General features: G+C 45.7%; 2 protein-coding genes across 2 annotated transcripts in view; one reads left to right on the top strand and one right to left on the bottom strand.

Annotated features, from left to right (window-relative positions):
- The window catches only part of LOC101944097 (olfactory receptor 14A16-like), a 114779-nt gene that overhangs the window by 47242 nt on the left and 44599 nt on the right, over positions 1–22938 (bottom strand). The gene's annotated exons all lie outside the window — the stretch shown is intronic.
- On the top strand, positions 9128–10081 carry LOC103307099 (olfactory receptor 10A2-like). The gene has a single exon (XM_024113677.2). It carries the CDS (start codon positions 9128–9130, stop codon positions 10079–10081), a length of 954 nt encoding a protein of 317 aa, XP_023969445.2.

Genomic DNA, 22938 nt, shown 5'->3' with positions numbered 1-22938 from the left:
TCTTCTTAGGACAGTGCTAATGTTCCTGTTTTGGATTTCAGCCAATAGGAGCTGCCCACATGCAGTTTTCTCTGGGGATAAAAGGAATGGACTTTGCCCAGGAAATATGCAGGGAAGTGCACAATGCTTCTTGGAGAGGGGTGGCCTGAAGTCAGCATCCCTGACTCAAGGCTGAAGGATCCCCACCATCATACCTCTGTATTCAATGGCCCTTAGGGGCTGGATTGCAGTTTATCAGTCTGTGTAGTAATTTACAGACATGATGTAGAGGGTAATTGTATCTTCATTTTTGGCAACCCTAGCAGTGCAATCCTCTGTGTTACCAAAATGTGCCCGTGTTCCACAAAGGGCGAGAGCCAGAAGAACGGAGTGCTTGGATTGCCTCCACCATGTGCCTCCACACCCATGGTACACCCTGCGCTCTAGGAGACTCTAGGGACTGCTGTAGCACAGCACCCCCACCCACACCCTACCATGGGGTTGGTTATAATGCTTTCACATTAACTGATTCATTCACAGAGACCACAACTGCATACAAAGCAGTTGCTACCCCCAAATTACATGCAAATGCTGCATCCCCCAAGTGGGCAGAGTTAAGGCTGTGCAGGAAAACAGGCCTACATTAGGCCTGAGTCAACTGTGGTTTTAAACTGAGTTTGGATGTTAGCATGAGCGATAGGCCCAAAAAGCATGTGACCAAAAAGACCTGATATCATGAGAAAAGAAAAGGCTTGTTTGTCTTAAACTAGTAGTGACCCTTGAAATACAGCAGTATCTTATTTAAGGGTTGGGTTTAGGTCATCAAAATAAAGAAAAAATGGTTAATTGGGTACCTGCTGCATTCAATAATTAATGCTATATGGGTTGCTTAAAAAGAAATGCTTTATACAGTTACTGGGAAGAAATATGGCAAAATGAGATAAGAAGAAAACCTTGACAAGAGAGGCCCCATCATTAATCTTGTCTTGACTGGGTCAGAAGACAGGGTTCAGTCCTAACTTCCTCTTCTGGCTTTAGCTAAGTGTCAAGATCCAGCAATGACATCACTTCTTTATTATAGTGTATAAAAGACGAGGTATGTAGAGGTTTCTTAGTCAGAGCTTTTTCTTACCCCTTTGGAGTCACATAATGATGGGAAAGTATCTCCCGAGTCTGATCCTCTTTTGGGTATTTGGTCAATGCTTATAACTGAATTATTGCTAGGAGGTCGAGTATAAGTGGGCATATACTTGTATTTGTTTTTGGGATGTAATCAACACCGAGTGACCTTTGGATCAATAAAGGAATACTTGTGTGGAAACTGAGTCATGGTAAACTTTAATAAATGTATTAGGAGATTTTTTCCCAACAGGCTGCATTACGCTACATTGCACAGGAGAGCAGTGGAGTGTGCAACTTCATCATTTCCTGAATGTTAAGGGCCTAACTCTGCAATTTCCCACACTCGGGTAGTTTATCTTTTGTTGTGGAATTTACAGTTACATCATCAGATGACATCACCTTCCATAAGAGACTGAGATAAAAAAAAAGTGACCCCAGCTTCTTGTGATGGCCTTGTCCTGACCCCAATTCTCCTATGGCTAGAATGCAGCTGCATTTATACTCTGAACGCAAGAAAAAGTGACACTGTTGGCATTGCTGCCAAAATTACATACCTCTCACAGGCAGATCTGGGTGTAGATATATGAGGGGTTAAACAATCTTATGTAGTTGCATAGCAGGTATACAGTGGTAGAGCTTCGGACAGAACCAAGGCCCCAAATGTCTTGACTCCAGTGTCCTACCCCTAGACCATGCTTCCTATCAATGTTTTCCTAATGGCTAGCTAGGTAGATGCAGCATATCTCATAGGTAGAACATATGGTTCTATTCTTGGCTCAACCATTCACCTGCTGGCTGACCTTGGAACAAGTCATTTCTCCTCTCTGGGCCTCTGTTTCTCCACCTCCCCTCTCCCTGCCCCACCTTTGTCTGTCTTTCATCTTTAGATTTTAAGCCTTTGATGACTGCAAGTGTCTCTTCCAGTGTGTCTGTACAGTACCTAGCACAATGGGACACTAATCTTCAGTCTTCATGCTCATGTAAATCAGGAGCAAAGGAATCAATTTACTGTTCTACAGTATGTTAAATAAGGCTCATGAAAAGTCAAACCAACTTATCTTCAAATCTCCAAACTGACAAGCAGTAGGCTTTAGGGTCTGTTCTTATCTCATCGCTAGCACTTCCCAGAAAACTAACTGAGTTCTGATCTAATTTGTTTTGTGGCAATCAGTAATAGTTAATGATTAAAAACCAATTTGAAGTAACAATTTGAATTAATAATATATAGTACTATATGCACGGTCTGTTTTGAGAGTTCCCTTGCATATTGAATCGAAGAAGAATTATCTTATACTAACACATTACTTAGGTTGTCTTTTTGCTGTGTGTATATACAGTGCCTAGCACAATGGGGGCTTGGTCCATGATTGGAGCTCTTAGGTGCTACTGTATTACAAATCATCATCATCATCATGGAGTAATTCAGACTACGGAATGGTCGGGAGATCAGCTCCCAATAGGGACAGTGCATATAAATAATAAAAACTGCCATCCTGCCTGATGAAGCAATGCATCCTTTGGAGTGTGTGAAGAGATCACCATCCTCTGTTCCAGATGTGCATGAGGAAGTGGTCCTTGGTGCAGCTAGTTGGTGAGGACTCATTTCAAACATATCATATCTTGGGCTTTTTGCAATCCAGGGTTTGATTCACATCCTTTTCTATTCAGATCAGTGGTAATTTCCCTTTAGAATATATCAGGTACTATGCATTGTGTAGTCCATGCTTTATGAGCCCTGACCCAAATTACCACAGACATTCAGTGCTTCCACTTTTGGATGACCAACTTGGGACGACTTAGCTTGATTTTTCAGTCATCCTATATTCTTGATTACTTTTACTCCACTTCACCAGTTTTAGGACCATTGTAACTCCTTTGAAATTCAAGGGCCAGATCCTTATCTGGTGTAAATCCATATAGCTCCATTAACTGATTTACACCAGATGATTCTGGCCCATTGGAGCTACATGGGCATAATGCTATAGAAACTCAGTGGCGAATCAGACTGTAGTGAGGTCGTATTGGCAAACCGGGAAGTGGGCGGGCTCACCCTCCCACTACTAAAGGCCCCTCCCCCAGCCCAGCGGGAGGGACCACTGGACCCAGTACCAAATAATTACTTGGGACAACTAATAAAAAAAAAAACAGGGAACGAGGTGATGGTCAAAGGTTCAAAATCAGGGAACCGGATGGGGACACCGAGCAGAGAACCCCAGACAGCGCCCACTGCTCCTCGAAGGTGGCAAGGGAGCCAGCGGACGCTGCCCAGTGGAACTCCGCCCGGAGACGTGAGACCAAAGAGGTATGGAAGTAGGCCCCACAGTCGCAGAGCACCCCCTCGTCCAACATCCTCTCCCTGGTATTATAGATGCTAAGTTTGGCCAGTGCCAGGAAGAGGTTGACGAGGAGGTCCCGCGACTTTGTGGGGCCACGGATAGGGTGTGCATAAATAAACAAGTGTGGGGAAAAGTGCAGCCAGAACCTCAGCAAGAGGTTCTGGAGGAGCCGGAAAAGGGGTTGCAGCCTGGCGCACTCAAGGTAAGCGTGCGCCAGGGTCTCCCTGATGCCGCAGAATGGGCAGGCCTCGGGAATAGGGGTGAACCGCGCCAAGTACACGCCCGTGCTCACGGCTCCATGAAGGAGCTGCCAACCAATGTCCCCGGCGGGCCTGGGAACTAAGGTGGAATAAAGGCTGGCCCACCGGGGCTCCTCACCCTCCACAGGTAGCAGATAGTCCCTCCACCTGGTGTCGGGGCGGGACACGAGGGTGAGGTGATGCAACGTGTGGAGCACGAGCGTGTACAGGTGGTCTCTGGACGCGGTCCGAAACCGGACCGGCTGCAGAGTGTGCAGCCGGCTCGGATTATGGGAGCGGGGGAGCCGGGGGGGGCTCACGGAACAAGGGTCCGAGAAAAAGGTCCGGAGGGCCCGGGCTAAGGGGTGGGCGGGGAGCGCCCTCCCGCAGGGCCCGCCACAGGAAGCCGAGAGCAGGAGGTGACAATGCAGCGCCCACCTCCTGGAGTACACGCAGAGGGGTCGCGAGGGTGGAGAGCCCCATGCGCCGACCAAGCGTGCGGGGATCCAACCAGTCCCCTCTGGTGTAGTCCAGGAGGTCTCCGACCCTGGTGGTTTCCACCAGGACCAACCTCCGGCTCACCGAGGGTGACTCCGCCACCTGCACACGGAGATCGGGATTGTGCAGCAGGGGTTCCGCGAGGAGATCCACACCCTCGGTGGCCACAGTGGACCTGGTCGCCGAAAAAAGCTTCCAGGTCCGGAGAAGGTCCTGGTAGAAGACCGGCAGCTCCGAGAGGTCTCGCGGAAGACCTCTCGGGTGAAGAAAAAGGAGCTGCCGGTCGTATCGGAGCCCTCGGAGGCGGCGGAGGAAGGCGTGCGCTAACGTGCTCCATGCCGGACTACCCGCACCGTAAAGGAGCCTCTTCAGGGCCTGGAGGCGGAAGACATGGACCTGGCTACGAAGGCAGACCAGGCCCTGTCCCCCCTCCTCCAGGGGAAGACTCAGAACCCCTGCAGAGACCCAGTGCAGTCCAGGCCAGAAGAACTCCAGGGCTATCCTCTGGAGCCTGGCCAGGAGTTCCGGGGCCGGGCTCAGGGTGTTGAGCCGGTGCCAGAGCATGGACAGGACGAGCTGGTTCAGCACCAGCGCCCTCCCCCGCAGGGAGAGACACCGGAGCAGTCCCGTCCATCTCCGCAACCGCTCACGCACCCTGGCCTCCAAATCCAGCCAGTTCTCCGACAGAGAAGGATGCGTGGCGGAAAGATAAACGCCTAGATAGAGCAGCGAACCCACGCTCCACCGAATGGCTTGAAGCGCGGGTGGGAGGGAGCCCGCCTGCCAACCGTCCCCGAACACCAGGCCAAAGCTCTTGACCCAGTTGACCCGGGCGGAGGAGGCGGCCGAATAAACGGCCTGGCAGGCCTCCACCCGCACCAGATCCGCTGGGTCCTGGACCACGAGGAGCACGTTGTCGGCGTACGCCGACAGGACCAGCCGCAGCTCCGGCTCCCGGAGCACCAACCCTGCCAACCTCCGATGGAGGAGGCAGAGGAAGGGCTCGATCGCCAGAGCGTACAGCTGGCCCGAGAGGGGGCACCCTTGCCGTACTCCCCGCCCGAAGCTGACCGGCTCGGTCAGGGTCCAGTTGAGCTTGACCAGACACTCCGCCTCAGCGTACAGCACCTGGAGAAAGCCCACAAACTGGGGCCCGAAGCCGAATGCCCGCAGAGTGCCCAGGAGGTACCCGTGGTCCATCCTGTCGAACGCCTTCTCCTGGTCCAGAGACAGGAGGGTGAACGACAGACCATCCCTACGTCCCAGCTCCAACAGGTCCTGGACCAAGTACAGGTTGTCAAAGATGCTCCGGCCCGGGACGGTGTAGGTCTGGTCGGGGTGGACCACGTCCGCCAGCACGGACCCCAGCCGCAGCGAGATGGCCTTCGCTACGACCTTATAGTCCGTGCAGAGGAGCGAGACGGGACGCCAATTTCGTAAATCGCGGAGGTCCCCCTTCTTCGGCAACAGGGCGAGCACGGCTCGCCTGCACGAGAGAGGGAGGACCCCGCCCTGCAAGGACTCGGCCCAGACGGTGACGAGGTCTGGGCCGAGGACGTCCCAGAACATGCGGTAGAACTCCACGGTCAGCCCGTCCATGCCCGGAGATTTGTTAGTGGGCATGAGCCGGAGGGCTGCCGAGAACTCGGCTAGAGAAAGAGGCAGCTCCAGCCGGTCTCGGTCGCCCGCGCTGACCGTCGGGAGCCCGGTCCAGAGCACCCTGCGGGCCTCGGCGTCGGTCAGATCCGGGGAGAAAAGAGCGGCGTAGAAGGCCCTGGCCCTGCCACGCATCTCCTCCGGATCTGTGAGGGGGGCGCCGTCCTCCGCCAGGAGGCAGGTGACATGCTTTTTGGCCCCCCTCCGTTTCTCCAGGGCGTAGAAGAAGCGGGAGCCGCGATCCATCTCCCGAAGGAGACATATGCGGGATCGAACAAACGCGCCCCGGGCCCGGTGGTCTTCCAGGGCCCGGAGCTCCTCCCGCTTCTCCCGGTACGCCGCGCAGAGGGGTGAATCCTCGGGGCCGGAGGCCAGACGCCTCTCCAGCTCTAAGACCTCCCGCTCCAACTGCCCTATCAGCGCATCCCGCCGCCGGCTGGCGCCCCGGGCATAGTTCCGGCAGAAGAGCCGCGCGCGGACCTTCCCCACGTCCCACCACCGCTGCGCCGAGGGAAAGGCGCGCCGCTGCCCCCGCCAGGCCAGCCAGAACTCCCGGAAGGATGCCACGAAGCCCACGTCCTCCAGCAAACTATTATTAAAATGCCCCCCGGAACTGAGAGAAGCCGTCACGGTCACCAGATGGTGATCCGAGAACGGGGCCGGCCGGACACTGGAGGCATGGGCCCGCGCCAGATGAAAGCGGGACAGATAGATCCGGTCCAACCGGGAGTGGCGCGACCGGTCGTCCTCCACCCGGACATAGGTGAAGGTGGTGTCGTCGTCCGGGTGGTGTTCGCGCCTGACGTCCACCAGGGAGTGATGGTCTACGATCTCCCTGAGGACGCCCGCGGCTGCCTGGGAATTCTCAAGCCCGGAGCGGTCCCGGTCCTCGAGGGTGGTGTTAAAGTCCCCGCCCAGGACCAGGCACTCGCGAGAATCCAGAGTGCCGAGGAAGGCCGCCGCCCGCTGATAGAAAGGCACTCGTTCCAGGCCCGCGTTCGGGGCATAGACGTTGACCAAGTTCAGAACCAGCCCCTCCACACGGGCCCGGACGTGCAGCAGGCGGCCCGGCACAACCTCGGCGACCCCCAGCACCTCAGGCGACCCCGGGGAGAACAGGGTGGCCACCCCAGCCGAATGGGCGCTGAGGTGGCTAAAATAACCCAAAGCAATTACATTTGCATTGAGCTCGTGACAGAGTGAAGAATCACACAGAATCACTGGTTTCAGAGTAGCAGCCGTGTTAGTCTGTATCCGCAAAAAGAACAGGAGTACTTGTGGCACCTTAGAGACTAACAAATTTATTAGAGCATAAGCTTTCGTGGACTACAGCCCACTTATATGCATCCGAAGAAGTGGGCTGTAGTCCACGAAAGCTTATGCTCTAATAAATTTGTTAGTCTCTAAGGTGCCACAAGTACTCCTGTTCTTTTTACAAAATCACTGGTCACTTTTACAGTTTTGGCCTTATGGGACTGCGCCAAAGTTAACATTATATAGAGCTGTCTGTTTAAAAGGTGAGTTTTCAAAGTACCCAAAGTCCACATGCATAGGCAACAGAGGGTCCTGCAAGTCTCTTGCATCTGAAGAAGTGAGGTTCTTACCCATGAAAGCTTATGCTCCCAATACTTCTGTTAGTCTCAAAGGTGCCACAGGACCCTCTGTTGCTTTTTACAGATTCAGACTAACAGGGCTACCCCTCTGATACTTGACACCATGCATAGGCAGACCCACTTGAAAATTGGATGGACTAGGTTAGAAATAGTGTTCTAAATCTGGAGTTATTTGGTTAAGGGATTCATGAGATACATTCCCGCTCACTCCCAAATTAACCTTGTTTGAAAATTTGCTGGATCTCATAACACATTTTAGTCACAAAACTGTGTGTGTGTGGGGAGGATCCATCTGTAAAAACCACATAAAACATCCACCACTGAACTGTTCTAAGATCCAGCACAGAGTACCCAGAAATTCAAACTTTATCAGATATTCATTCGGATTCTAAGAAGTGTTGTACAGGACACCTCTGAACATTAGTGAATTAGATACACAGGTGTTGGACTAGATTAATAAATTTCTGATATGGGAAATATAAGAAAGAGTGACTCCACAGCAGACCCCAGAACTTGCAGCAGACCCCAGAATTTGGCCTGACCATTCAAAAGAAATATGTTTCTCAGCCACTTTGTTGAGTCTGTGTTAATTGTAAAAGCACATCCAGAGACTAAGAGAGTCTGTTCTAAAAATAACAAGATAACAGCTGTCCTTTATGGCTGGTACAACTTTTTTTCTGAACTCCAGTATAACCCCCCCCCCCCCGCCCGCCCGCCCGCCCCACACACACACTCCTGCATGCTTATCTTATTTGTTTCCTTTTAAATGTAACAAGTGGGATAAATAGACTTATTGAAGTCTGCCATGTCCCAGTGATTTTAGAATGGTTACGTTAAAGGATTAAAATGCAGATGTTGACAGGCTATACGTTGGAGTGTGATTGTATATATGTATGATTGAATAAGAAATGAAAAATTAAAGGTGTCAGCCTGAGAATTACAACCCCAACATAAATTGGCTGAAGAATGCATGGAGTGAAATGACCGGGTGACCCCGAGGGCAAACCGAAATCTACAATCCACCCCTAAGCACCCAAGCACACCAAGGACGGAAGGGGTGGGGGCAAAGAACCGAAGAACAAAATAACACCAAGCGGTCATGGATGGGCCATCTGCTGATTAAACATCACTTCAAAAATAACAGTGATTGATTATCACTTCAAACGTAAAAGCAGCATGTTGAAGCAGATTCCATAGACTGGTATAGGGAGAAATTCCTATAAAAACAGAACCTAGAATCTGAGAACTTTCAGTCAGGTTCTGCCTCCAGGAGCATCGGGTGCACACCTGATAAGATTTGGGTCCATCCTCGTGTTCAGGCTACCTGGCCAGCGATGTAGCACGAGCAAGCTGCAGGCTGGTAACTATAACTACCTTGCACAACTGTGTATGAATGAATGTGTGCGAGAATGAAATGTTATAGCTATAACTGATTGCTTACTCTAATTCTTTTTGTATTCACGATAAATATGGCATTTTGCCTTCTCCCCTTTAATAAGATCCTGCTGGTTTTTATTCCATTGGTATAACACAGGTTGCAGCAAATTGTAAAAAGACAAAATTCTTAGCTTCCTAAAATTCACAGAAAGACTCAGATTATCTGGAGAAATTGTATGGCAGTGGAGGGTGGAGGAGCGGGGGAAAGTATTCTGTGAAAACCTATTGTTTCCTTTTCTTCTTCAGGATGAAAACTAGCCAAGAAACAGTGGGAAGAAACAGCACGACAATCACTGGCTTCTTTCTCCTGGGCTTTTCTGACATTCCCAGCCTGAAGCATTTATTTTTTTCAGTGTTTCTGGTGACCTACATAGTCACCTTGGCTGGAAACCTTCTAATCATTGTCCTCACATTGGCTGACCCAGCCCTTCATACCCCCATGTACTTCTTCCTCAGGAACCTGTCCTTCTTGGAGATGTGCTACACATCAGTCAATGTCCCCAAGATGCTTTGGAATCTGGTCTCTGGGGATAAAACCATCTCTTTCATTGGCTGTGCTGTGCAAACCTATTTCACCTTTTTCCTGGGTGGATCAGAGTGTTTTCTCCTGGCATCCATGGCCTACGATCGCTATGCCGCAATATGCAAGCCTCTGCATTACCCAGTGGTTATGAACAGGAAGGTGTCCACTGGACTGGCTGCTGGATCCTGGCTCAGTGGTCTCCTCATGTCCTTCGGTCACACCAGCATGGTGTTCACCCTACCCTTCTGCAGATCCCATGAGATTAATCATTTCTTCTGTGACATCCCTCCACTGCTGAAGCTGGCTTGTGGGGACACCTCCCACAACGAAATGGCTGTCTTCATGGCGGCTCTGTTCTTTGGCACCTTCCCCTTCATGCTGATTCTCATGTCCTATGTCTGCATCATTTCCACCATCCTGAAGATACCCTCACGGGAGGGTAGGAGGAAGTTCTTCTCCACCTGCTCCTCTCACCTCATGGTGGTGACACTCTTCTATGGCTCCATTTGCATTATGTATCTGAAGCCCAATTCCTCCTACACACCAGACACAGACAAGTTTCTCTCTCTCATCTACACTGTTATCACGCCAATGCTAAACCCCATCATTTACAGCCTGAGGAACAAAGAGGTGAAGGGCGCCTTCTGGAGAATGGTGGGGAGAAGAAGATTCTGTTGAATAAAGGAATATGATTGACTGTAAATGTCTCCATCAATTCTTTGACATCGAAAGTGAAACACATTTAGGGCTATATATATATATGTTAGGCCCTTATCTGGACCCATTACCATGGTAGCTGAGCACCTCACAATCTTTAATGGATTTAACCTCACAAATCCTCTGTGCAGTAGGAAAATGCTATAATTTCAGTTTTCAAGATGGATCAATGAATCACAATGGCCAGATTAGAAAAGGTGTTTAGGTTCATAATGGGACTTTCAGAAATGCTTAAGCAGTTTAGGCACCTAACTCCCATTGACTTAGATACATTTGTAAATCCCAGTAGACACACATCTGCATCTTTAGGTACCTAAATAAATACCTTTGAATATCTGTCCCTAAGTTTGATAAAGGTATTAGACAATGCTGTGGTCAGCCTAACTGATTTAGGAGCCTAAGTCTCACTTTCAAAAGGGAGTAAGGCACTTAGGAGCCTAAATCACTGACTGTAAATGAGATTTTATCTCCCAAGTACCTAAATCCCTTTTGAAAATGAGACTTAGGTTCCTAAATCAGTTAGGCATTGCAATTGCGGGCACAGCAATTCCTAAATACTTTTAAAAATTGGGGCATGATGTTCTTTTAATTTTTTTCTCAAGGGTCAAAATTTTTAAAGGTATTTAGGTGCCTAGTGGGATTTTCAAAAGTCCCTGGGCACCTAAAACCCATTGCTTTCAATATCTAAATACCTTTCAAAACCTGGGCGGATATTATTTTCCCATGGTCACATGAGAAATCTGTGTCAGAACAGGGAGTTGAATGCATGTCTTCCGAGTCTCAGGGTAACACCATAACCATTGCACCACACTTCCTTTCTGGTCCATCTTCTGAGCTCATGTAGACTTGTATAATTCTGGAAAAAGGCCACTGAAGTCAATTAGTGAAAGCAACGTAAATGTGGTGTGACACCACAGCTGTTGATCTGAAAGCTGGAGAGTGATGCAACCACATTAAAAATTAAGTTGGAGAGACAAAAAGAGGGAATGCATTAATTCTGGAGATGCAGCATTGTGCGCACCATTAGAGGTCAATCTTTCCCATTAATATTTACTCCATCCCAGATTCAAGGAGATCCTGTGGGGTGAAATTTGGCTGCACAGGTTCTGAGGGTTGGTCTGGGACCTAGAGAGACTTAGAGAACCACAGGATCCATGTCCAGCAGATACACTTAATATTCAGTTTTATATCCATTACCCCTGATCCCTGTCTCTTCTCTACTTATCACTGAGTGCAGAGTTAAAGTTGCACAGAGTGCCTTGCCTAAGAAGTCAGAATTAAGGCTACATATTCCTTATCACATAAGGGATCCGCACTCTATCACACAAGGTGGCAGAGTTAAGGTTACACAAGATCTATCATAGAAAATTTCATCCAGTCCAGGTTTATATGTCTTTACATTATGTGCTTACCTTCTACCCAAACAAAGAACAAGCAACAGGAGAATCTCAGAAAGAGTAAATATCTCCCATAATTCCCTTTCCCAAACTATTCTCTAGAAACAATTTTTTATAGATCCGGAGGAGCAAATGGTCAAAGAAAGAAAAGGTAACAATCTGCTTCCTAGCAAAGAGGACATTTCTTCTACAGCTACATACAAAGGTCCCAATACTGCAAGAAACAGATTGTTCTGGCTTCCTATTGATCTAACTAGTCCTGGCCTTTCGTAGGTTGACCAAGATCCAAACCAAAACTCTAATATCTCACCATCCCTACACATTGTCTGCTGTTTTTTGAAGGCTTTTCTTATTTCATCCCCACAAGTTCACACACACAAAGACTAATTAATTTTAACTAAGTCAACTGAAGGCAATGGTCCCTGATTCTTTTTTCAGTTGCACTGGTTTTTAATTACTAAATCTGCTGAAGTTAGTGGCTTAGTTTATCTTATGTGTCCATACTGTGCTGTGCATGGGAAGGAAAGATGGCTGCAAGATGCTTTTATGGCTATCTGTTCTCTGGGCCAATTTGAAGCCTTATTCAGGCCTTGTTTCCACTTGGAGTACCCTCTGGGCTTCCCTAAATTGCACCAACATGATTATGGTGTCAAGAGGCCCTTCCAACAACCAGGGATCATTGGGGATAAAAAATGATGTCTCTAATTTCCCCTACACCAGGGTCTGGCATTCATCGTCTGCAGGGGGAATGCAGATCAGGATTATTAAACTTGTTTAATGGCCCTTTTGCACTGCTGGAATGGTGAAAAAGGGCTGGAGTGGGACTTAAAATGCACTGATTTAAATCTGGTGTAAAAGAGAGATGACTCATGCCCAATGAAATGTAAAGAAAACCCACCCACTACCCCAAATTTCCAACCTGACCTCAGTTTGCAGTTTTTTGCAGGCTTTTCTTATTTCATCCCTACAAGTTCACACACACAAAGACAAGACTAATTAATTTTAACTCTTGTTCATCTTATGAGCATCAGTAACAATTGAAAATGAATTAAAATGCATGCTCTGCTACTAGATGACACCCAAATACTGCATCAAAGCAGAATAATCATGGAACTGTCTATTCTGTCAATTACTAGTCACAATATGAAATGCTTGAGTGAAACAATGAAGATAAATGAAACTCTCTCATCCTGCCAGATAGACATATGCACCCTTTGGAGTCAATGAATACATTCCAGATATAGATTTGGAATCTCGGGTCTGCAGTGAAATTCAACAGCATTCAATCTATATGTGCTTCGAACCTGATATTTCAGTAAGTACCACTCTGTAGTTAATTGTCTTCTTACCATTTGTTAATAGTGTGATCCTATCTCTAGGAACATTTGAAGGGTCCAATCCTACAAACACTTTTTGGTTTGTTTATACTGGAGCAAGGGGTGAAATTTCCAGCTTGGGCAGATGTACCGGCTCTAGCTTTGGTAAAGCTAGTGCATGAAATATATCAGTGTAGTGGCAGCTGCATGGTTGGCAGGATGGACTAACTTCCTGAATCCATACCTTGGTTTTCAGATGGGATAGGACTCAGGATGGGCAGCTCGTCTCACTGTTTGAGCAGCTATGGCTAAAATTTACGACATACTAACTTTGTCCTATTTACGACACACTAACTTTGTAAAAGTTACAGTGGGTATGTCTACCTGAGCTGGAAATTACTCCTCCAGAGCAACGTAGACATAACCCTAGGTATGGAAAATTAGGGGTGTTCTTAACTCAGGTTAGCCTAAACCAGGATCGCTAACTTGGGATAAAATAGCAGTGAAGACACAGCAACTTGGTATTTAACTCAGGTTAGGAGCTTGAGTTAAAGCCTATAAGGGAGCCTGGGGTTGGATTTGAATTGCTAACCCAAGTTAAAAGCCAAGTTACCATATCTGCACTGCAACTTTAAACCAAGTTAGTCAACAAAGGTTAGCTAATCTGAGTTAAGAAAATGCTTTTTTTTTGCAGTGTAGCTGTGCCCTTATGCCTGTTACATATTTCTTGAAGGAGTCTATAAAACACAAAAGTTACTCAAGAGCATGTGTTTGTGCTTGTAACAATTCTGTTTTGTGACAACTTTCTAGATTTCTAGGTTGTTTGTGTTCAGAATTGGAATAAAAACAAAATCTTTCCAATGTTTTCACAAAATGGAATTGTGTTGAAATGGCTGGTTTCAGATTGAAAAGGTGGGATTTTGGATTCTGGTTTTCTCTCTTGTACCAGAAGTGACCAGAAAGCCCTGTTCCTCAAAATCCTTCCTGACACAAACTCTGTCAACACCGATATGCCTGTGCAAATTGGTTTTGACAAAACACCATATTGTGATGACATTTCATTGAGTAAAAAATGCCCCGACTAGCTTTAGTTTGTCAGATTATGTCCCATAAATGTAAAGTTACTCACAAGATAAATGGTGTCAGGATTGGGCTCAAAACCTGGGCCATAGCATGGCATTATTAATTATTTTTATAATTGTTATTATTATTTAACTTGTATGAGTGAGAAGCAGCAATTTAGCAATTTTCTCATTGAAATCATTGGCAGAGATCTGCTAAAAACAGATTCTCTGTCTGAAACAACTTAAGGCATCCATCCTGAAAACATTTACCGACGTAGCTTAACTTGTATGAGCAGCCTTCGGACACCGGGGAGAGATTTTTAAAGGTATTTAGGCACCTAAAAGTGCAGATAGGCAACCAAAATAACGCAGATAACCAGTGTAAATAAAATTACTTCAGTGTTTGCAGGAACAAGGATATGAATAAGAACCTGATTAGTGTATGGCATCTATACTGGAGAGTTAAAGTTGTTTCGGTGCTCTAATTGAATTTCCATGCCTTAACATATCTGGATTCCTATTAAGTGTAATCTCAATTTCCTAGATTGGCAATGCTTTTTTGGTGGGGGAGGGTGGATAATTATAATATACCTGTGATATTTTTATATTGCAGTTGCTGATATATATTCTTAGTGGTAACTGCATATTAAGTTATTATTATTTCAAATATTTATTTTTGAAATAGTTAGAAAATCAGTACTATCACTCATATTTTTACCCTTTCAACACCCTTTATTCCACTGGAAAAAGGAGAGTAATTTAAGCACTTTTGGAAAGTGACAAAAAAAACCTTTTCTCTGTTCACTTAGTTTTTCCCACTGGAAAAAAAAATTGTGAAAAAACCAGAATAATGAAAGAAAAGGTGAAGGAAAATCAGAGGTGAAAGTAAGCCGGTCCGGTCCGGTTCGGTCCAGCGTACTGGCAAGAGCCAGTACGCTGTGCTGGACTGGACCGGCTTCCGTGGCAGTGATTTAAAGGGCCCAGGGCTCCAGCCGCTGCGGGGAGCCCCAGGCCCTTTAAATCCCCGCCGGAGCCCTGCCACCTCGGGGTAGCGGCAGCAGGGCTCCCGCGGTGATTTAAAGGGCCCGGAGCTCCGCGGCGGCCAGAGCCCCGGGCCCTTTAATACACCCCTGAGCCCTGGGGCTCCCAGCCGCCTCTGCAGCTGGTAGTTCCAAGGTGATTTAAAGGCCCTGGGGCTCCCAGCCACAGCCAGAGGCCACCGCTCAGGACTCCGGAGTACCGGTAAGTCCTTTAAGTTACTTTCACCCCCGGGGAAAATGCTTTACTTTTGTTTGCTTCTCTCTACAGGAAAGATGCAAAACAAGTTTTAAAATGGGAGGGGAAAGATTTTCAATTTCCCCCAAATTCCTAACTGGAAATAAAAGGGTGAAAAAATATATTGGAAAAGTGGTGAAAAATATGGAAATTTGAAATGAACATTTTCTCATAGAAAAACAGGGTAGGTGAAGAATTTTGTATGAAGTGAAAAGGGCTCATTTTATTTCTTATTTATTTGGAGAAAATATAAATAAATAAATTTGTGAACCCCCCCAAAGGAATCCACACTTTATTTTTTTTACCGGCATTTTTTATACAGCTCCTTGAATATTTAGAAGATTCTCTCTCTCTTTCTCCCTCTATTTGGTGTTCCAAATAGCATGTCACCATGTGTAGGATTTTGGAAAGAATTACCTTTTACCTCCTTGTTCCTCAAACTGTAGATAATTGGGTTTAGCATGGTCATTACCACTGTGTAGAACAGGGAAAGGAACCTGTCCCAGTCCAGGTAGTAGCTGGATATGAGTTGTAAGTACATAATGCTAGCAGAGCACTAGAAGAGTGCCATCATGATGAGGTGAGAGGAACAGGTGGAGAAGGCTTAGACCTGTCCTCCCCCAATGGGATCTTCGGGATGGTGCCTATGATACAGGCGTAAGACCCCACTGTGAAGAGCAAGGAGAGGACAGTGATGAGCAGAAGGGGAAACATCCAAAAACTGATTATTTTTTCTAGGTTTTGAAAACAGAAACAAAACACGAGTAGATGTCTGAAAATAAACCAAAAATCATATTTTTCCACTGAAAAAAAATCATTGAAATCAACCGGTGTAGAACCTTATAGAGAAAATTGTTCTCCTAAGAATCACTTGGTTGGCCTTTTCAAAGGTACCCATTGGCGTTACATGTAAAATTTGGGTAGAGCTAGTCATTTTTTTTTCATAGAAAAAGACAATATCATATAAATCAAAATAATAAACTTTAACCTCTCATGGTAAAAGTATGTATGTGAAGACATTCAGTAATGTGAATTCAGAGGGGTACATTCTTGGCCTCAATATCTTTCCGTGGCAATGAGTTCCACCTTTGCTGGTGTTGCTGTTGTTGTGTTCTGGTTTTTGAAACATTTGGATATTTGGAAATTTGGAATTCTCGTGCGCCCCTCTTTGTGACCTTGTGCACAGACACACACATTTATTCTTTTCCTTTCTCCACCCTGTAACTTGTCAAAATGTTTCTCAATTTGGCAAAGTTCAGAGGGAGCACCGCAGGATGAGCTACGTCCAACTCTAATTCAGCTTGCGGTGCCTCAAAGGGCCTTGTGCACAGGGCTGGCTTCACCCACCCGCCAAAATGCAGCCACCTCTGGGTGGAGAATGGCAGCTGTTCTGGGACTGGAGGGGAAGGAGAATCCTGTGGCTCACTTAACCATTTCCCTGCCATTGTGGGAGCCTCGGGCATTGGTGCATCTAGGTCCCTCCTGTCCCCTGTCTGTGGCACATCATAGTCTAGTCTCTTGTGGGCTGTGATACTTTCGTCTCATTTTGGTTGTTGGGGTTAGTGTGAGGGTGCTGGGTGGTGCTGGTGGCCTGTGCTACACGGGAGGTCAGACTAGATGATCTGGTTCCCTTCTTGGTTCAAATACTGTGGCTCTATGAATGAATCCAAATGAAAAGATGTAGAGAGGGGAAAAGGAGGAGGAAGTTGACAGATCTGGGATTTAGCCAGACTTGAAACCTTGAGTACCAGGGGACATTGACGGTGGTATTTTTAAAAGACCCTGAGGGCTCTAGGTGTCCAACAACCATCCAATTTCAGTGGGATTTAGGTGCCCAACTCACTTAGGCGCCTTTCAAAATCAAAGCCATAGAACTTACAAGCTGAAGGGCATCAATGTAATTTTTCAGCCAAAAGACGGTGCATCCTGCAGTTCATCATCTCCTTGCCAAATCCAAGGACATTGCTATCAACAGTAGCAAAGAGGGGAGAGCGCCCCCTACAGATCCCCCGCCCCGGTCCCTGCAGCACAGCATGCGCTAGCGCTGCACTGGGGCACTGGGACTAGCACTGACTGCTGGGGGGAGTGCTCTCTACTGAGCCCCCACCCCGGTCCTTGCCACATAGCTAGGTATCGTGGTCAGCACCCAGTGGGAGAGCAGCACACCCCCTGTTTTGTCACCCACACCACCTGCTATGGCACAGTGCCCTCTATTGTCACACTGAGGTGAAGGGCAAGGTAGTGCTCTCTCTACTGAGCTTCCCACTCTGTTCTTTCCCATTGCACAGCTCAGCTATGGTTCATCTTTTCTCCTTCTCTCTAACCTGCCTCTGGGCAGCTAAGCTGCAGGGCTGGTGGGCTCTGGCCTCCGTCCCCACAGAGGAAAAGTGTGTGGGGTGATGCCAGTGAGGATAGCATCCCGCCCCCACCCCTCTGCCATGGAGAATTCTTTGCTGGTGAATGTTCTTCTGTAAGTTTAAGCTTAGTTTTTACATAAACCTCTGTTTTGGAAGTAGTGCTTAAGTTTATGTTTATAAGTTGCCACCATTAGCTGAACTGTTGTGCTGCCACCTATTGACTAGTCACAGTAATTGCGGTGAGTACTTTATTCTATTGAATTGTCATTGTATCTCACTATATTACTTGTGGCACCTTAGAGACTAACAAATTTATTAGAGCATAAGCTTTCGTGGACTACAGCCCACTTCTTCGGATGCATATAGAATGGAACATACATTTATGTTCCATAAATTTGTTAGTCTCTAAGGTGCCACAAGTCCTCCTGTTCTTCTTTTTGCGGATACAGACTAACACGGCTGCTACTCTGAAACTATATTACTTGTAAGTAAAGCTATTCCTCATGCCAACCTGGGTGTTTAATGCTTTCTGTAGAGCACTAAGTATCATTTGCCCTTATCTGCGAGGCCTAATGCTGGTTTAGGCTGGAGTTGTAACTGGAAGCTACCAAGGTACCCTAAGAGGTGTACAATACATATCCAGGAGGAGGCACCACCAACTGTTGTTCTTCCTATGAGTAGAGAGATGCTGCAGATGGGTGGATAGAAGCTTCCCACCTATCCAATACCACCTTTGGGACCACCCCAGGATCTCCATTATCCACAGGAACACGGGGTATCCAGAGAAGAGAGGGTTACACGTTAAAAAACAAATGAAAACCTGACAAATATTTTTATTTGGGGCAATCAAAAATTTTCAGCAAAAAAAATGAACAAAAAAAACCAGTTTTCTGATGATTTATTGTTTGTTTCTGATAAACAACTAGAATTTTGGGAGGAAAGCAGATGAAACCCAATTTTTTGTCAGAAAAAAAAAATTAGAACATTTTTGACCTGCTCTAAGTGTGAGTTTAAAGTACCAGGCTCTGCTCGCAAGGCCAGTGGAAGGATGAGGAGCTAATGGGGTTTCTTAGTCTCTGAAGACAGCAGCTCTGTACTGTGTGTGTAAACAATGAGAGTGAGTCACTAGAACCTGTAAAGAAACAGAGGCAAGCAGATGGACTCTTGTTAGGACAGTGCTAATGTTCCTGTTTTGGATTTCAGCCAATAGGAGCTGCCCACATGCAGTTTTTTCTGGGGATAAAAGGAATGGACTTTGCCCAGGAAATCTGCAGGGAAGAGCACAATGCTTCTGGGAGAGGGGTGGCCTGAAGTCAGCATCCCTGACTCAAGGCTGAAGGATCCCCACCATCATACCTCTGTACTCAATGGCCCTCAGGGGCTGGATTGCGTATTCAGTTTATCAGTCTGTGTCATAATTTACAGCCATGATGTAGAGGGTAATTGCATCTTCATTTCTGGCGACTCTAGCGGTGCAATCCTCTGTTTTACCAAAATTTGTCCATGTTCTAAACATTCCACAAAGGGCGAGAGCCAGAAGAATGGAGTGCTTGGATTGCCTCCACCATGTGCCTCCACGCCCATGGTACACCCAGCGCTCTAGGAGACTCTAGGGACTGCTGTAGCACAGCACGTCCAGCCGCACCCTACCATGGGGTTGGTTATAATGCTTTCACATTAACAGATTCATTCACAGAGACCACAACTGGATAAAAGCAGTTGCTACCCCAAAAATACATGCAAATGCTGCATCCCCCAAGTGGGCAGAGTTAAGGCTGTGCAGGAAAACAGGCCTACATTAGGCCTGAGTCAACTGTGGTTTTAAACTGAGTTTGGATGTTAGCATGAGCGATAGGCCCAAAAACCATGTGACCAAAAAGACCTGAGATCATGAGAAAAGAAAAGGCTTGTTTGTCTTAAACTAGTAGTGACACTTGAAATACAGCAGTATCTTATTTAAGGGTTGGGTTCAGGTCATCAAAATAAAGAAAAAATGGTTAATTGGGTACCTGGTGCAGTCAATAATTAATGCTATATGGGTTGTTTAAAAATAAATGCTTAGTCCAGTTGCTGGGAAGAAATATGGCAAAATAAGATAAGAAGAAAACCTTGACGAGAGAGGCCCTATCATTATTCTTGTCTTGACTGGGTCAGAAGGCAGAGTTTAGTCCTAACTGCCTCTTCTGGCTTTATCTAAGTGTCAAGATGCAGCAATGACATCACTTCTTTATTATAGTGTATAAAAGACGAGGTATGTAGAGGTTTCTTTGTCAGAGCTTTTTCTTACCCCTGTGGAGTCACAACATGATGGGAAAGTATCTCCCGAGCCTGATCCTCTTTTGGGAATTTGGCCAATGCTTATAACTGAATTACTGTTAGGAAATCGAGTATAAATTGCCATATGCTTGTATTTGTATTTGGGATGTAATCAACACCGAGTGACCTTTGGATCAATAAAGGAATACTTGTGTGGAAACTGAGTCATGGTAAACTTTAATAAATGTATTAGGAGAATTTTTCCCAACGGGCTGCATTAAGCTACATTGCACAGGACAGCAGTGGAATGTACAACTTCATCATTTCCTGAATGTTAAGGGCCTAACTCTGTAATTTCCCACACTCGGGTAGTTTATCTTTTGTTGTGGAATTTACAGTTACATCATCTGATGACATCACCTTCCATAAGAGACTGAGATTAAAAAAAAAGTGAGCCCAGCTTCTTGTGATGTCCTTGTCCTGACCCCAATTCTCCTGTGGCTAGTATGCAGCTGCATTTATACTCTGAATGCAAGAAAAAGAGAGACTATTGGCATTGCTGCCAACATTACATACCTCTCACAGGCAGATCTTGGTGTAGATATATGAGGGGGTAAACCATCTTATGTAGTTGCATAGCAGGTATACAGTGGTAGAGCTTCGGACAGAACCAGGCCCCAAATGTCTTGACTCCAGTGTCCTACCCGTAGACCATGCTGCCTATCAATGTTTTCCTAATGGCTAGCTACGTAGATGCAGCATGTCTCATAGGTAGATCATATGGTTCTATTCTTGGCTCAACCACTCACCTGCTGCCTGAGCTTGGAACAAGTCATTTCTCCTCTCTGGGCCTCTATTTCTCAACCTCCCCTCTCCCTGCCCCACCTTTGTCTGTCTTTCATCTTTAGATTTTAAGCCTTTGATGACTGCAAGTGTCTCTTCCAGTGTGTCTGTACAGTACCTAGCACAATGGGACACTAATCTTGGGGCCCTTCAGTCTTCATGCTCATGTAAATCAGGAGCAAAGGAGTCAATTTACTGTTCTACAGTATGTTAAATAAGGCTCATGAAAAGTCAAACCAACTTATCTTCAAATCTCCAAACTGACTTGCAGTGGGGTTTTGGGTCTGTTCTTATCTCATCAGTAGCACTTCCCAGAAAACTAACTGAGTTCTGATCTAATTTGTTTTGTGGCAATCAGTAATAGTTAATGATTAAAAACCAATGTGAAGTAACAATTTGAATTAATAATATATAGTACTATACGCATGCTCTGTTGTGAGAGCTCCCTTGCATACTGTAATGCACAGTAGCACCTAAGAACTCCAATAATGAACCAAGCCCACGAGTTCTTAGGTGCTACTGCATTACATATCATTATCATCATCATGGAGTAATTCAGACTACGAAATGGTCAGGAGATCAGCTCCCAATGGGGACAGTGCCGATAAATAATAAAAACTGCCATCGTGCCTGATGAAGCAATGCATCCTTTGGAGTGTGTGAAGAGATCACCACCCTCTGTTCCAGATGTGCATGAGGAAGTCGTCCTTGGTGCAGCTAGTTGGTGAGGACTGTACAGAAACGCTCCCGAATTTCAGTAAGTGCAAAACTCTCCAATTTTAAGTTCATGCTCTTCTTCCAACTGTTTAATGCCACTTACTTCTAGGAGCATTTAAGCGTCAAGCCCTGCAATCCCTTACTTCAGAGGGCAGTGCTTACTGCCACAAGAAGCCTGCAGTGGGATTATTCATTCACCCACTCCCATAAAGATTTACACGGTTGTGTATGGAGAGGGTTATTCTGGGATAGTTTTTCCTGATTAACTCCCAGTGTGGATGTTCTTATTCAGGAATAAAAAAGTCTTTGTTTTTATCTAAATTTTCCACAGGGGAAAAAAAATCTTCATATTAGCTTTGATTTGGAGTATGATCCACTGTGTCCCTTTCTCATAATCATCTGCTCTGGACCCACGGCTCGTTGCGTAGGAGTCATGATGTTGTCTCTGCCTTTCTCCCAGAGTTTGGGAACAGTTTTTCCACCTTGCTTTTGACAGGATGTCTTTTGTGGTTCTTGATAGTTTGCAGAATCTCTTGCTCTTTCTCATATTTGGTGCATTGGAGATGAAAGTGTCTCTCCATCACTATCTCTCATCTGTCACATTGGCTGCATAATCACTGCCAGAGCTGAGTGAATTTTTTTCGGATGGAACTTCTTCCCACTAAAAAACGTGTATTCAGGTTAAGCAAAACAGTTAATGAATTCATGTTGAGTTCAGGAAATTGTAGCTGAAAAAAAAATCCTGATATTTTGTTTTGACATTTTCTAAATGAAACATTTTGATTTTTCAAAACAATAAATAAGACTCCTCAAAAATGAAATGAAATGTTTCATTTTGGGTGAAACTAAATGTTTTGTTTTACCTAAAATGAACTTTTTTGACTTTTTCATTTCACTGAAAAAAAATGGATTTTTTTTTGTTTTGCTTTAGGTCAATCCAATTCCCCCCCCACACACACACACACACCCAATTTTTCATCACTACTCTCTGTGTTTAAATTTTTTGTGCCTTCCAGTTTCCACTTCTAGTTTGTGATCCACGATTTTGTATTTGGTGAGAAGTCTGCCTTAGCTTTGTGCATGTCACTGTGGTAAGGAGTTTGCAAATGTGATCATTCCATGCAGAGATCTGTAGGCATCTGGATTGTTGCTGTTTTTGAGTTGTTCTTCCAGTGATTCATATATTGGTAATTTAGTTGTGCACAGCACCAAGCATTTTCAAACAAGGTTAATTTGGGAGTGACCGGGAATGTATCTCATGAATCCCTTAACCAAATGACTCCAGTTTTAGAAAACTATTTCTAACCTAGTTGAAGCATTTGGTCCTTAACAAATACATATATAAGTAATAAGAATGTCCATATTAGCAGGTCATTTTTCCATAACAAAATTGCTCCTTTTTCAGTCATTTGAAGATAGAGGGAAGTTGCAAAATTTTGATCTTAAGTTGGATTTCAATTTCAGACACCTCAAATATGGGGGTGGTAGGATCTCAGGTATAGATTGGGACAGAATGAATTAGTAATTAAATCAAACACATCATATCTTGGGCTTTTTGCAATCCAGGGTTTGAGTCACATCCTTTTCTATTCA

This window comes from Chrysemys picta, chromosome 12 (assembly GCF_011386835.1).
Source record: "Chrysemys picta bellii isolate R12L10 chromosome 12, ASM1138683v2, whole genome shotgun sequence".
NCBI classification, from domain to species: Eukaryota; Metazoa; Chordata; order Testudines; family Emydidae; genus Chrysemys; species Chrysemys picta.
The sequence above is the reverse complement of the archived record's forward strand: the minus strand, read 5'-3'. Positions and strand labels throughout refer to the sequence as shown.

What these genes read in the sequence shown, in the direction of transcription:
- LOC103307099 (XM_024113677.2), top strand. Translation starts at nt 9,128, where the DNA reads ATGAAAACTAGCCAAGAAACAGTGGGAAGAAACAGCACGACAATCACT.